The sequence below is a fragment of the Corvus hawaiiensis genome, chromosome 5, assembly GCF_020740725.1.
Source record: "Corvus hawaiiensis isolate bCorHaw1 chromosome 5, bCorHaw1.pri.cur, whole genome shotgun sequence".
Classification (NCBI taxonomy): domain Eukaryota; kingdom Metazoa; phylum Chordata; class Aves; order Passeriformes; family Corvidae; genus Corvus; species Corvus hawaiiensis.
Genome location: NC_063217.1, coordinates 30,745,781 through 30,761,702, shown reverse-complemented (window position 1 = coordinate 30,761,702; position 15,922 = coordinate 30,745,781). Strand labels below are relative to the sequence as shown.

Below are 15,922 nucleotides of genomic sequence, written 5' to 3'. Positions count from 1 at the left end.
GAATTCCAGGATTATTACAATACAGTAGTCAATATTGAGAATAAAAAATGTAGGTTTGGAAGAACACTGGAGTGTGTTTACTACTGAAAACCTGCAAACCACTATTATATATATGTGAGTGTGTCTGCTCATATAAATACATTGAATGAATCCATAAATGTGTTATGATCTACCTTAAGCCTGTATTTTAAGGTGCAATTTTTACATATCCAGATTTAGACACCCAAGTCTCTTCAGCTGATACTCCAAGTATCAAGTACTGGAAGGTTTGTTCAGCTTTTAAAAAAATCTATTGCATTTTGACCAGACTTTAGAGTATCTTCTGTGAAAGTTTCACTGAAAGTTTCTTGTTAAAAGAGTTTACTTTATCTTCATTCCTTGTGATATTTTTTCTGCTCTTCTCTCGTCTTAATTAGAGATCCAAAGATCTGATAAACTATCTCTAAATCAATTTTGAAAGAGACCTGAAAAGGAGACTTTGAATTAAGCCAGGACCATTACCTATATCAAATTCCCATTGGTCTCAGCCATTCTGAACATGGAATGGCATTCTTTGTCAAACCTTGATCTCCCTAGACTCATTTAACTATAATTCCTGGCTATTTTTCTGTTTGCTTTTATCCTTTTATCCTGTTTAAGTACTTGTCTCTGAAAATATACTTGAAGGCAATAATAAGACCTGTGAGCCTTTCTGTTCAAACTAAAACATTGATCTGTGTCTGTCCTCAAACATATACATAGTCTTTATGGTATGTTGGAACACAGAAAACATACAAATATAAGTTTGTGCCAGAGGAGAAGATGGCAGAGGTTGGATGCAAACCAATATGAAACAGCAAGGACTGTGGAAAATGTGGACAGCAGCGTAATACTGTTATAATAGAAGAATTTAATAGGTCTCCACACACTTGAGATGTAAACCCCTGCTTAAATGATCCTACCTAAGTGCTAGCTAAGATTTATAAACTCTTTGGTGAGCTTGGCCCATCTCCATCATGAATTGCTTTTCTCAACAAGCAGATCCTTCACAACTGGGAGGAAACTTTCATACATGCAAGTAGAACAACCTCCTTATTTAAATTTTTATCCTAAAAACTTAGTATTTTTGTTTCATTGCATTTGACACTAATAGTTTATGTGTCCAAGTTCTAGTTCTCGCACTGTGTTTAGACTGAAAACTCTATCGGACTGGAATAATTCTGTCATGCATTTGTGAAATTCCCAGATCAGTGAAACTTCGTGGCAAAATAGCCATCGTAGAAAACATCCACCGAAGTCTTGAGCTGACATTTTCAGGTTCACAAATCCTTCATGTGCACTTATTTGTCTGTAAAAATTCTGAATGCACAAAATAAGTGTAAGAGGTCAGGCTACTGCAAAAATCGTGTTTGCGTGCATGACTTTTGCTTTTCCTAATAAACTGTCTTTCTCATCCCTCAAGTTTCTGGCTTTTACCCTTCCAATTCTCTCTCTGATCCTGCTGGTGGGGGAGTGAGTGAACGGCTTTGTGAGGCTTGGTCAATGGCTGGGGTTAAACCACGACAAAAAAAAGAAGCTAACTTTTTTATTTATGTGGACAGATTAGATTTTACTACATCAAAGAAAATTCAGATTAATGTACCAATGCTGCTAAAAATGCACTTTCTTCAGAGCTGATATCCATAGCAATTCACGATGCCAGCTTAAATGAATCACTGCTTGGCATCTAGTTAGTAAAAGGAGGAAGACATCCTGTGAGCAGGCAGCATGCCAGCTGAACATTTTAATGTAACTAAAATATTACAAAAGATCATCATGTTGCTTTAGGGGCTTCTTCGTACAGTGCCGTGAAAGATTAACATCACCAGCTGTGAGAGTAGGGGCTTATTACTTTACAGACTCGACTAATTTTTCTTCTAAATGGAATCCTCTGGTTAGTATTAGTATTGCAGCATATCACTGTCATGAAGTAGAGAGCACATTTTATAATTTTCAAATTATAGTGTTATGGCAAGTGTAAAAAATGTGACAACATTTGAACAACATATGAACAACACCTCCATGGCAGTAAGAGGCAAAGTCTCATTCTCAAAAGCCTGTGGCCAGCATTAAGAGATGTCACAGGGATTTACTTTTTCCACTGCACTGACAGGACATTTACCAAGCCAATGATACAAAGTTATGAAAAACAGCAATGTCTTCTTTCACTTAATGGAGGTATAGCATATGGCATACAGATACATGGCACCAGTCCAGTGCCAGGACATTCCCAGAACACAACATAAAAGTATATTTGTGAACAAGTGACAAAGCTTTCTACATGTAAGTTTTCCTTCACTGATGGTCCCACCAGAGACCAAGAAGAGGAAATTACAGTGGAATACTTGCTATGACATTGGAAGACCTAGAGATGAACTTCAAAGAGTACTTTCTTGTGTTCAAAAAAAAAATGTCTGTACTTATATTAACTTCACCTTTGACATTCAAAGTATTTCTCTATACCTACAACTGTCATTATTTTTCAGTTTCTCAGGTGATACTTACATGTGGATACTAAAAAGCTAGATGCAGAGGAATTTTCCAGCTTTCTGCAGCATCCTGGGAAGTTTTCCTTCCTCACGCAAGCTAGCAGAAAACAGTTTGAGGTTTTTGTAAACCAAGACTGTATCTAAAACCTGCTAACTTGTTTTCCAGTTTTTGTTATGGTACATTGGAAGGTTGTTTTAAAATGGGTGTTGTGGAGTCTCAGCCAATCATTCTGGGGGTGGTTGATCAAGGGACCAATAATGTCATGCCACTCTGGCGACCTAAGGTATATAACCGGATTTATAATTAATTAAATGCCCCACTTTCTCCTGAACTTGAATCCTGTGTCATTCTTGCCATCCTCGGTACAACAGCTACACTTACATCATTGTTTTTATGCAAGACCCGAAGTGAGTGGCTTTGTTTTTTTAGATTTCCATCTGGAACCATGCAGTTATAGCAGTTCTGTTGCACTGTCTTGGCTCTGAATATTGAAAGCTGCACAGACCTTTTATGGCAGTTTGATCTGAGCACCTCAGCAGCTAGACCAGGAACTTGGAAAGGGTGACTGAGCAGGAACTCTGATCCCAATCTTACTTCTTCATCTTACACCTAATCTGGTCAAAGAGATAGCCCTGCTTTCCCAGCTATATTTAACTCTCAGTGGCCCTAACTGCTGTAAAACCACAGGAAGAACCAGATAATCCAAATATCTGAACACAAAACTGTTGATTTTTTGGAGTGTGCTTCTATCAGGTCAGTTGACTGATCTTACTTACTGTGAAGACTGAAATGACAATGTCATTTCTCAAATAAAGAAACCCCAAACAAACTGTTCAAACTGATTTATTACTTTTCTTTGCAAGCTCTGCTGTAAATGTTATTAAAGGATATAGCTATTGAAAGAGTTAGATTTCTAGGCCAGATTAATCTGATTTCCTTCTGTAAACACAAACAGAAGAAGTATATCCAAAACATCCTTTGTTTGAAGGGCTGCTTTTAATGTTATCCTCTAGATTATCATTGATGCATAGTTGCTACTACATTTCTCTCAGATACACTTCTGACAACATATTTGTTGTTAAACAAATCAAGAACTATCTACCTCATGACCTTTAGTGTTTATAGTATATCTGTCTCTTCAGTCATTAAAAAACCCACACATCCAACAATAATTACAATTGATCTACTATTAAGACTATGAAACAATGAGATAAAATGTGATGTTATTTCTGAAGAGATGCTACTCCAGTGGCAGTGCAAAGAAGGAAGGACAAGGAAGGAGAGGAGAGGGGAGGGGAGGGGAGGGGAGGGGAGGGGAGGGGAGGGGAGGGGAGGGGAGGAGAGGAGAGGAGAGGAGAAGAGAGGAGAGGAGAGGAGAGGAGAGGAGAGGAGAGGAGAAAGGGTTTTTTTAATAATTCAATGCTAGAATATTGTTCTTTTTAACATCTTATGGTTTTTGCAATTTAACCTGTATTTTTATCTTCTATATGAACTTCAACAATATTACTAGCTAAATCCTATGGAACATAATTCTATGCTATTTATTCTTCTACTTTTTATTCAGCAAGTAATCTGAAAAACCAGGGACACAGTTTATGATCAGAATAAAATCCTGGTGCTAAGTAATTCAGTCCAAGAAAGCTATGTTTTCATCTTAATGACACTGGGACTGCATGCTGTGGTCCACTACTAAACAATTACCTTTTCTTCAGGAATACTGCAGCGCATGTTCTCCAGGTAACTTGATGTATTTTCCACATTTGTATACCTCAAGAGAATATGGGCAAAGTCTTCCTCACTGATGGTGTTCATCCCATTAGAGTAGGAAAGGAATTCTATCTCTAGAACCTCAGTTTGCAGGTTATCCATAAATCTAAAGCACAAACATAAACATGAAGAAATTGTTATACTTTATATTTCTACTATTCATGTCCTTAAAAGACTCATAGAATATGAGCCAAAAAATGTTACACAAATTAGTTCTCTTTTTGCAGCACTGATGGTAAATTTGGTAAATCCCTTATCTATATTGACATATTTTCTAGTCAATATTACAATCTTAACACAATAATGAAATGTGTCAGTATGGATTAAAATTATTTGATAGTGACATTTCTAATCTAATTATAGTTTGTGTTTGCCCAGTTTTCTTCTTCAGTGGGCCACGGATCTTTATTTGTATATGCTAAACTCAAAATTCCATCATGGTACTACATGTATTCCCAGAATTTATTCCCCATGTAGTTAAAGTTTGCAATTTAACCTCACCTTTGTAAGAAGCCAAGTATGATGAGTGCTTGCAGTCTTTCAATCTAACCCTTTTTTAAAAATACTTCACTGTTCTTATGATATTTCTATAAACTCTTCCCAACTTAACAACCCATTAAGTATATTCTGGACACCAAATATAAAAACAGCTACCTATAAAAAGGAAATGTAATTTCCCTGATTCTGTGTGATGTCCTAGTCCTACAACCAAGGGTGAAATTAGCTCCCTGGTCACAGTAGTGCACTGGGAGCTCAAGTTCAGCTGATTGTCAACTACAACCCGTAGCATTCTAACTAGATGCCGTTTGAAAAACTACCTTCTTTGCTGCTTCCTACTTTGAACTTACATCATGATTTCACTTAATGATACAGTTGTTTATATTATGTAAAATACTGAATACTTTTCAGGACTCTTCATTTAAGCCAAACTATTTTGCAAACTTCTGATTGATTGGAATACACAGCTAAGTGATAATGATAAAGACAATAGGTATTGGGAGTATTTACTGAGGAAGCAAAAACTAAACGTATCTCTTTCAATTATACAGAAGCATACAGTTTTATGGTTCTGTTTTTATGGCACTCTCCCTGTATTTTAAAATTCTGTATTTACTGGCACAATAACTAAGCTAATAGCCTAATGTTTTTTAAAGCACTGACAAACAGTCATAAAAGATATCGATAATTCAAAATCAAGAAAGAAGTTCCTACCTACCAATGAGGACAGGGCTGGGGCATAACCTTTCCACCCCAAACTAACTAAACACACAAGTGCTAACAAAATTTGCAAAAGCAGCAGCATTGGAAGAGGACTTTTTACTGTTGGGCCACTTATTGTTTTATTTTGCTCTTTGTGTATATAACGCACACAAAGGGAACATAAACTATATAAACATACCTGCACAACCTATGTGTATAGTAATATAATACATATTAATTAGAACAGCTATACAAATATTTTTTAAAAGGAATTAATAAAGTTGAGACTGACCTATAAAAATCTTCGAAATTCAGTTCAGCTTTTCCTTTCTTGCCAAAAAAGTGTACAAGCAGTGTAGTATCAGACAGTGAACTTGAAATATCATCAGCACGCTTAAATATTAGAATAAAAAAAGTTAAAGGCCACAATTGGATCAGATACAGAAGTATAATCTGAGAATGCCTATCATCATAATAGACTTTTCTATTAAAAGTTTGTGTTTTATGTTCGTAGTTGTAAAAAAGATTTTAGTGTTAAAATCCATTGCATTAATTTTAGCATGCATTTTTCACACAAAAATAGCACTAGCTGTTAATTGCATTTAGTAGAAAATAGTTAAACCAACAAAATAATGTAATGGAAGCTGCAATGAAGCGGAAAAAGGCATGAAAAATAAAACAGAAACTTGTGAGAAAAAAAAATCCTTGTCAGTTAAGGTAAACCATAAACATAACTCCCTTTGTACACAATATCCTTTCCCTTGCACTATGAAACTACAAATAAATTAAAGGACATTAGTTCATATAATCTTATTTTATATTTCTAAAAGTAAGTATGGGATTGTGTTCCAAAACTACATTAGTTAAGTGTACTTTACATGATTCTTTTCTGTAAGTGGCAGATAACTACAGTTTAAATGTTATTGCCCAAACACCTTTAAAACACCAGAATTGTGAAAGATTTTGAAATAATGAAGCAATATTTGGATTACTTCTCTCAAGAATGTTCCTCATCTACTGGGTTGTGGTCTCTGCACAGGACTGGAATCTCTGAATATGCATTAATAGTTTTTCCTTAAAAAATAACAAAAGACTTTGAAGGCCAGAATTAGAAAAGAAAGCCAACTAATTTTGACCATTTGTAATAGCAAAAGTTGCAAACAGGAGTCCAAACAGAAGTAACTATTGTCTGTGTATAGTGACTGCATAACATTCCACTCTTTTCACTACATATCCATTGCCCTTAACTATTCTGTATATGCATTGATTTCACTTCTTTTAAAAAGAAGCTCTTGATACACTGAAGAGTTAGAAGAATAATTCAGTAATATAAGGCTCTTGAATAAGCCACGGCAGTCCAACATGACACTGTCCTCCTGGCATTAACATGCTTCTGCTAACATTGAAATTTAAAAAGTAATATATTTAGTCTTCTTACTGTACCTGCTTAGGGATTACCCCCTGTCTGAGCTCTCATTTTTCTTACAAAGACAAGACCTTATAAAAAGCAAAGAGTAGGAGAGCAGTCTCTGCTCTTCCTAGGCAAGCTACCACCCATTAGGATGTTTGCCTGCTGATTCTAGTGTTGCAGTACAAAACAAGGCACAGTACAGAAACCTAGCAAATATTTGGGAGATGTAACTACTAATTTATCAACATAATGATAGATTATAAACCTGTGGGATCTACCATAAGTATAGAAAACTGTTTATACAGCTCTGTAAATATCTACATGTATAAACCCGCAAGCCACACTCAGAGTCCTTTAAGTCTGACTCTGCTTCTTCACTGAAGAGGCTATAAATTTGTAACAGATAGAGAAACTCTAAGTGAGGAAACCAGGAAAAAATTTTGAACAATATGCAATAGTTCAACATTATGATAAACTGTGTACCATTTAAAAGCATTTCATATCTACATTCTCTAAAATATATTATATTATTTTCAAATTAACATACTGATTTGTGAAAAATGTAAAATGCAATATTCATCAAGAGTATTTGTGTATCAACAACAAGGGAAAACACAAGGCAGTAACAACACAAATGCCTTTCTTTCAACATCCAATCTAAAGAAATGAGAGAGACTTTTCTGTTCTTTAGTATAATCAGTTTAGGACTCTCAAGATTGTATTTCATGTACTCTAGCTTCCTCTTTATTCTCATATTCTTCTCCAGGGAGAAGTAAGATGACATAGTGTATATAGAGGTAGAGATATTTCATGCCCTTCAATTAAGACAGCTCTGCTCTTCAAGTGAGCAAACTAATTCAGAAAAGTAATCACTATTTGTCTTTTAATATTGTTATCCTCCTCTACAGGACACAATATACTGAAACGCAGATACCCTGATTTCTTATGTCTTTTAAGCAATTAAATCCCTAAGCACATTCATACAATTTCCCTCAAGTACACTGAAAAGATATCAAATGTTAAATTACAGCCTTTCATCTTGCAAAAACATTTCAAAACCTTAGACTTAGGTTGCATTCACCCATATCTAAAGAACCGTTTTAAAAAAAAATACAATCTGTAAGTCTTTTCACAATTCCCACTTGGTTGGCCTCACTAAATGAAAAAACCCTAAACAAAAACCTTACTACAGAAACTCAACCCAATATGCTTCTCTGCAGAACTGCAGGCAACTGAAAACGATTCCCGTGCTCCTTCTGCACTGATAGCATTAAATAAATTCTCTCTCTCATGTGGTAAAGGATAAAACCAGAAGCCTTAATCATTTAATGCTATAATTTATTTTTCAAAACAAAATTAATTTTATTATTTATTTTAGATCAGTGAAAATTAAATGACCTCACCTATTTCCATGTATACAAATATAAGCCTCAATTTTGATCTAATATATTCAAATGAGAATAAAATCCTGCTCATTTCTCTTTACCTTTACACTAACTGGAATACAAATGCAAGTGAAGAGACAAACTGAAGACAACTGTTTCAATTACTTTATTGCCTTGCTGCATAATGGCAACAGCTTTTCTTTTCAATTTTCTAACCTGAAGTGCACAAAGTCTATTTATTTTGTATTGTGCAAAATTAATTTCAAGTTCTTGATTAACAAGGGTTGACTAAAAGTCGGTAATACTTATGAGCATTGATTCCACTTTTATCAACATGTTCCAATTATGATTTGATTTAGTAAGAGCTTTCTTACTGCTAATTCTTGATTTTTCCAACAGTGATAACTAACCTACTGATTTCCAGTTTCACTTAGTAATTTAAGAATAAACCCAAAACCTGAATTTAGTGATAACTGCCATATTCCAACAGTCCAACAGGACAGTGTAATGGCTAAATTAGTAAGAACAGAAACAGTATTATACACTGTCCGAGAAAGAAACTAGTAGTGATAAATAACTTTTCTCTCCAAAGAGACCTTTTGATTCCCATAGCAACAAACCTTATTTACTCTCCTTTTCAACTTACATATAGCCTTCTCAAAAGCCTATAAAACAGCACAGACCCCAGTGTCACCTTGCTTTATGCCACTTTCTTACTACAAATAGCTATAGTATTATTCAGATGCAAGAGTACCTGGGAGAGATAAGAATAGGGATGAAAGCCAGCTGGCCCAAACCAAGCAAGATAAAAATAATTATGGTGAGAAGTGGGAAACTGAGAGGAGAAAATACAGAACATGACTCTTCTTCATGAAATGATTTAAAAGTGAGCAGACAGGCTTTTTATACACTTTACAGAGAATTTAAATCGCTGCTGAGTATAGCTGCTATTAAGCTTCCATTACATTGTAGTTACAGATATTAGTTGGAGGCATCGGATACTAAAAAACCTCTCTCTCTTCAAATTAAACACGTGTAGAGAGATTACCAAACTTAAGTCCATCTATATTTGGGACTGAATTCATGCAGCTAACAGTACACTAAGATGATATTTCATTCAGAAAACTCAAATGCCCCAAGCTTCTTAAATAATCAATGAAACGAGAAGCCTTCTCTCCCCTCTATATCTCCTTACCTGACTAGACAAGAGCACTGATATTCTGGGTTTTAAAATTCAGTGGAATAAATTAGGATTAATAACTGGATTAACAATTCAGAAGCTCATCAATGTAGAAGCAAGAGAAGATAGGCTGGGTGTACTGCTTTATTGCAAGATTACTATGTATATGTTATTACTATTGCTGTAAATATTGTTATAAAACTCAGTTCTGCAACACTACATTTTGTTTTGTTCAAGGGCAAATGAACACAAGCTCAGAGAAATACAGAAAATGTCTATTTAATACCTGGGAAATGGAGGTTCTACCTTAAGAGAAAAATCAAATACCTTATTTTGTTTTTTTAATTTTTAATTAAAATTTAAAAAAATTAATTTTTAATTAAAATTAAAAAAACCTAAAACTGAAGGCTATGACTGTATTTATAAACACAACCATGAGTAAGAAGATTAACACTAAAGAAGAAAAAGCCCTATGAAAATTAAGGAACAACAGACTGGTATAAAGAGACTAGGAGTAAATTTAGCCTGTAAATTAGAAATAAGTCCATCAAAGTCCTCAGGTTATTCAATAGCTTCTGCAGAGGAACAGCAGGGACAAAACACTAATTAATTTTAATATGAAGCACACATTGCTTACAAACCAAGGAAAAAGACTGTTTTACTCTGGAGGCCAGTTTTGGTTCCTTGTTCTTTTCTCATTATGATCCTGCTTAGGAAACATGGAACTCTGAGACCAGAGTGGGCAGTTGCTGTATGTCCTTTAATGCCACAACCAGCAGAGCAATCACTCTCAGTGTATGGAGCACAGAAAAGCCTAAATGACCTAGTTTTCTGACCCTCTGAAATGATCAATACAAAGAAATGTACGACTCAATTATCTAGAAGCAGATCATGAAACATTAATTATTAGAACTTAAAGAACTGTGGAAATTAATTTGACAGCTCAGTGGTATTTCTAGACTTCCATAATGGTTGTGTAATATTAAAAAAGACTGACCAATGTTTTGGTTACCTTAAAACATTCCTGTTTTTCTCCAATAATTAAAACAATCTTTGCATTATACTTTTTGTGAAGATAGGCTCTGATAATATACATAAAAAGCACATCAGAAAATATATAAATATCTTTATATAAAAGATAAAGGGCTACAACTCTCATTCAAGTTGTCATATCACTGGACCAAGCCTAAATGACAAAGGTTTCCTGAATTACTTCTCTTACTGTGAAATGCCATCACTATTAGTGTTAGAAAATGCTTCCTATAGTGAGGACTGAAGAGGACTACATCTCCCACATCTTTCAGAAGGTAACTTTGGTTTTTCTTGAAATTGACAACCTTCAATTATTGCACTGCACAGAACCAAATGCATCTGATCTGAGAACTTTCAGGTTTAAAACAAAAGAGTAATTAAAAGGAAAAGAAGAAACAAGGTTCATAAAACAGGAAAACAATCAGAACAGAATAAATAAAATACCAGTCTGTTTATGGACCAGAGAGGTTATTTTATACCTCTGCAAGGTCTGAAAAGAGGGCTTGGCTTGTGCTACGTCTCAAAGTATCCCAATAGCTTCTGGGGACAAGGTCCTCTCCTTCTGTTTTAAGAACCTGCAGTTTCAAGAAGCACAATTGTTTGAAAAACAAAGAACACCAGAACAACCATTTATAGACTTTAAAATCTTTTCTAACTGATCTTCAAAAGCAGGGCTTGGTTCTCTTGCTTCTAAACAGTGAAATTTTAACCAGTTACATGACACTTTGTCAATGAAAGGAACGCTGGTCTATTACAGGTATTTGCTTAATGCTCTTGGCTGCACCAAAAGTATCACCACACTCCACCTTCCGAAATAAAATCAATTCGCGAAAGTGTAAAGTGAAAATATTTACTAAAAGTACATATCAAAATAACCATTTAAACTCAGCATTTTGCCACTGTTATTTCTATCAATTCTGTTTTGCCCAAAAAGAAGTAATTTATATACTTATGCAATTAATTTTTTCATTTGTCAAAGCATAAATATCACCATACAATTAGTTATATAAATTTAATTTCATCTAATATTTATGATGACATCATTGCACCAAAAAAAAAGGCAAAAAACAAGTCTAGGAAGTTCAACTTCAACTGTAACATACTTATCAGGAAAACAATATGCACGTCTGATGATCAAACTTACCTTGTCATGTGAATGAACACTTCATTCTTTCATGCATACAATTCTGTAATTATCTATTTTAAGTATTCACTGAATTTGTTTTCTTACTGGAGTTACTTTAGTCAATTGAATTAGTACTTCTGGCACGCACATTTTATTTTCATTACATGCATCACATCATAGTTACCACGTTCTGGTTGGCATTTGGCCAGTGAAAGCACTCATGCAGTCCATGCCAAAGCAGTCTTAGACACAAATGCAGTATGCACCAGAACACGACTTGAAAGAATTAACCTATGCAAGTGAAAATAGCTAAAATATTTAACACATTTTAAAAACATCACCATATGCTTTCTATGCCCTGTGGACCTCAACACTTCTAAAAAAATTAGAACTGATTTGTAAGATGAAGTGAGAAGGGCCTCATGCATAAAACAGCATGTTGGACTATCCCAGACATTTTAGGGTTGCATCTCCTTGGAAGCTGGGTATCTTCAACTCCTCAGGACATCAAGGGAAACAAAAGGCTGTTACACTTCTTATTTCAGTAGGAGAAATAGAACTCCAAAGTATCATATTTCGGGAAAGAGGGATTTTTGAATTCCTATACACCTGAGTTTCCTTTGCATGGAGATCTCCATTCAGATAGTAGGAAGGCAAAAAATATGGCACACACCTGGGCATTATCTTGATAAAGTGCTTGAACATGGCTGGAGTCCAGAAGATTTTTTCACTAAAGCTGAAAATTACATGAATAGAATACCTAACTAGTTTGGTTTCAGTTTGAAATAGGAGGCAGCATATGAATATGGCAATCACTGTCCAGCAAGTTTTGCTGCAGTAAAGCCTGATCTGTAATCTATTGAATCATAAGGCCTTGCATATTCTACTACATTTTTCTCACAACATTGCAGCATGCAAATCGTGTCAATTGCACATTTTAATTCAACAGACTTCCTTCCTGCATATTGCTCAAATTATAGGTGCCAACTTCGCAAGAAATAAATCTGTGCATTTCTGTGAATAATTATATAAAGAAGCAAATTTTAAAATTGGAATTTCACTAGTCATCTAATTCTCCTGGATTCCATCCCCTCACTTTGAGTATCACAATAATGCCACAACTAGATTAATTCTTCTATTTAAACATCAAATCAGTCTGTTTTTTAAAAACTGTTTTACTTCTGCCATGATCCAGAGATTAATCAGGTCATGATGAAGACATTAAAAACCTCAGAACATCTCTTGCTGCTTCTCTTTCCCACCCCTCGAAAATGACTGAAAAGAAGTTTACTGTCACCTAAGTAATACAGGGTTTATTTTCTGTAAAATCCTTTCCTAGTTCAGCACTGAAAGTTCTTATGTATTTGTTCTGTAAGTGAAGCATAAAAATAGGAAACCTCTCTTCAGGTTTCTTTTTTGGGGGGAATGAAGAGGTGAAGGATGCACTTGACTAATTATTCACACTATACACACGGAAACAAAGAGATGGAACAAATGACTCATGCAGGATGACTTAATTTACACACATTAATTAAAAATATGTCTATAATTTATTGAAATGTATTTTGTACTTTCCCTTAAAAATACCGTTTCCTCCATTTTATATAAATAGAGAGCAATCTTTCCTCCTGATAGGCTTGCATGTTCAAAAGGCATGCAACAATCTTTTATGCAAATCAAGATTCCTCACAATTTTACTCATTAACAGAAATAATTTACTTGATTAAAAAGATAAATACAATAAATTTTCTCATAGTGTATTATTTCATCTCGCTGGTGAAGACTGCATCAATTGAAAATAATCAGAGTACATACACTGTTAGTAGAAGTATGATATCCATAAAGTTGAAGACGCTGCATGGGCCAAGCCAAGTATCACATGTCAGAATGAAGACAAAAGAAGGGGGAAAAAAAGACAACAGAATTGGTTAAGACAAGCAAACCTTTACTTTATATATTATTAGTCTTTTTGTTTGTTTTCAAAATGACAGTGAACAAAAAAATGGTTTCTTTTCAATCTTACTCTTGAAATTTTCAAAGAGAAGTACAGATTTTTAGAGATTACCCTCACGACTTACATGCCATTTTGCAATCTTTAAATTTTCGAAAGCTCTTCCTTTAGATGTAGGTTTCCTTTGTTCAAAATAAACTGTCTATGAGAGATTCAACCACTGATCTACAGTTTGGAAAAGCTGAGCAGGATAGGTCTCTCTGGGTGGGAGGGAAGAAAAAAAATCCTTTTTTTTCCTCAAGGAAGGTTTAAAAAGTATTAGTTCTTGAAAATCATTCTTCCTGTGGTTTCAGGGACAAAGAACTGAGACCAAGCATTGATGTTGGCAAAAGTATAATGGACACCATGACAAGTTCTGCTTATATGTCATAATGTTTCTTATAATAAGGAGTTTTTTCCATAAATATGCAAATTGCAAATGAACATGGGGTTTTTTTCTGCTGTGGGCTTGACAGAGATTTGTCCCTGATACTTACTTTTCCAACAGTAAAATATGTATCTGCTACTGCTGCCATCCTTCAGAAAAACCACCAGAGACTCATTTATTTCTGACTTACCTTTCTTATGCTCACATGAAATGCAAATTTGTCATTATGTGAGTACCCAATATTCTGTGAAAATCTCTTCAGATTATTATATTTTTCATTGGTCATAAGCATAATTGAGTAAGAAATTATATTTGAATATAAAATCTAAGTTCAGTTGTAACATTTCACACTTGATTTTAAAACTACTGTGTTGATAACAAGCAGCAGGATCAGTAGGTCTACAGAAACAGCTTCAGTTAGTTCTGAAAGCAAGTGTATAGCTAGGTCTTCCCACTGAGACCTCTCACTGTTATAGACAGTAACACTGGGTCATTACTACTCCCTTTTCCCTAGATTTCTAAGCTCCAAGAGGAATCAATGCTACTATCATAACATGTACTACAGTATTTAAACACTATTTTTTCCTTTATATAAACCACTTACTCTTTTTTTTTTCCCAGTAACTGCAGTTCAGGCTAAATATTGCTTTGTTCTGCATATAAAGTTATGCATATAATTTTAACAATATGAATTTAGTGTTTAAAAAAAGTGATCAGTGAAATATATACACACATAATTTTGTCCTACATCAAAAAAAGCAAACAAACTACCAGACGCAACTTTTCTGATTTTACTTACCAGCATTGCACGTTTTTTTTCATCTCCTCTCTTTTCTCTCTTCTCATTTTTTTTCCTGAAGATCTCTTGGAGCTAAAAAACAAACCATTTTGTTCATATTTAGTGTTCAGCCTGTTTTCACATGCATAACAATATCCTTCATCATAAGGAACATTAAAAACAGTATTAAAATGCAGTTCTTTACTGAAATATCAGAGTTTCAATGAGGCTTTATTGCTCATACTTATGCCTTTATGTTCCTTCTGTGACTTAAACCATGACACAGAAAGGGAAAAAGGAAATGTTTTCTTTCCACAAAGTAAGGGTAACAGTTCTACTTCGGAGCACAATATTAAGAACGTCCTATTTACCCAATCTGGCCAATATAAAAAGGGGAAGTTCCATCCTTTTTCACCACCTCAAGGCACATCCTTTCTTGTCAGGTTCTAATTAGAATCTGTGTGGTTATGTAGTCAGCAGGATCAATCTTTTCTTCATATTAGTTTCCAACCTGATCAGTTCTTACTCCTGCTGGCACGAGGGAGGGGTAGAAACACCTGGTGGGGGTGAAACATTCCCCTTCAGCAGCAACAAACTACTACTCAAGAGTAATTTATCAAGTACCCTTTCTTTTCAAGTCTGTTCAAAGAATACCTTCAGGTCTTGTAAAATACCCCTCTCACAACTATCTCAATATGAAGAGCTTTAAACGTGACTTCTGAGCAAACCTCAAATACAAGCTTTCAAACATACAGATTCTTAAGCACACTTATTTTTGTAATGTCTTCAGAGTAAGAACTGGATTGTACTTATCTTTCTTTGCAAGTTCCTGTTTTATTTAGATATTTTTATTTATAGTAATATCAATTAATGTTTCCAAACCATTAGAAAAAGGTATCACAGTGTTTTGTAAGAGAGAGCAGTATTAACTATGATACCATCTAGATCTCTACCAGAACTTCAGCTTTTAAAAAACTGAATGTGAAAATATTGTACTGTCACGTGTAGCATTTATTATCCTCTAAGTGGGCTGGAAAAGGAATAAACCCTGATCTGAGAAATTTGCCCTATCTAGAATATGGTATTTTCAGAAGCAAACACCTTGGCATACAGACACAATTGTGGCACTCCTTTCAAAGGCCCAATTTTACCTACCA

General features: G+C 34.6%; 1 protein-coding gene across 2 annotated transcripts in view; it reads right to left on the bottom strand.

Annotated features, from left to right (window-relative positions):
• MICU3 (mitochondrial calcium uptake family member 3) overlaps positions 1 to 15,922 on the bottom strand; it is a 54,235-nt gene that overhangs the window by 12,171 nt on the left and 26,142 nt on the right. For both annotated transcript variants that reach the window (XM_048303132.1, XM_048303131.1), the window contains exons 7-11: positions 14,787 to 14,858; positions 13,425 to 13,463; positions 10,963 to 11,058; positions 5,768 to 5,868; positions 4,210 to 4,381 (exon numbers count right to left, since the gene is read on the bottom strand). In XM_048303132.1, coding sequence (XP_048159089.1) covers positions 4,210 to 4,381; positions 5,768 to 5,868; positions 10,963 to 11,058; positions 13,425 to 13,463; positions 14,787 to 14,858 — 480 coding nt within the window. The remainder of the gene's footprint in view (positions 1 to 4,209; positions 4,382 to 5,767; positions 5,869 to 10,962; positions 11,059 to 13,424; positions 13,464 to 14,786; positions 14,859 to 15,922) is intronic.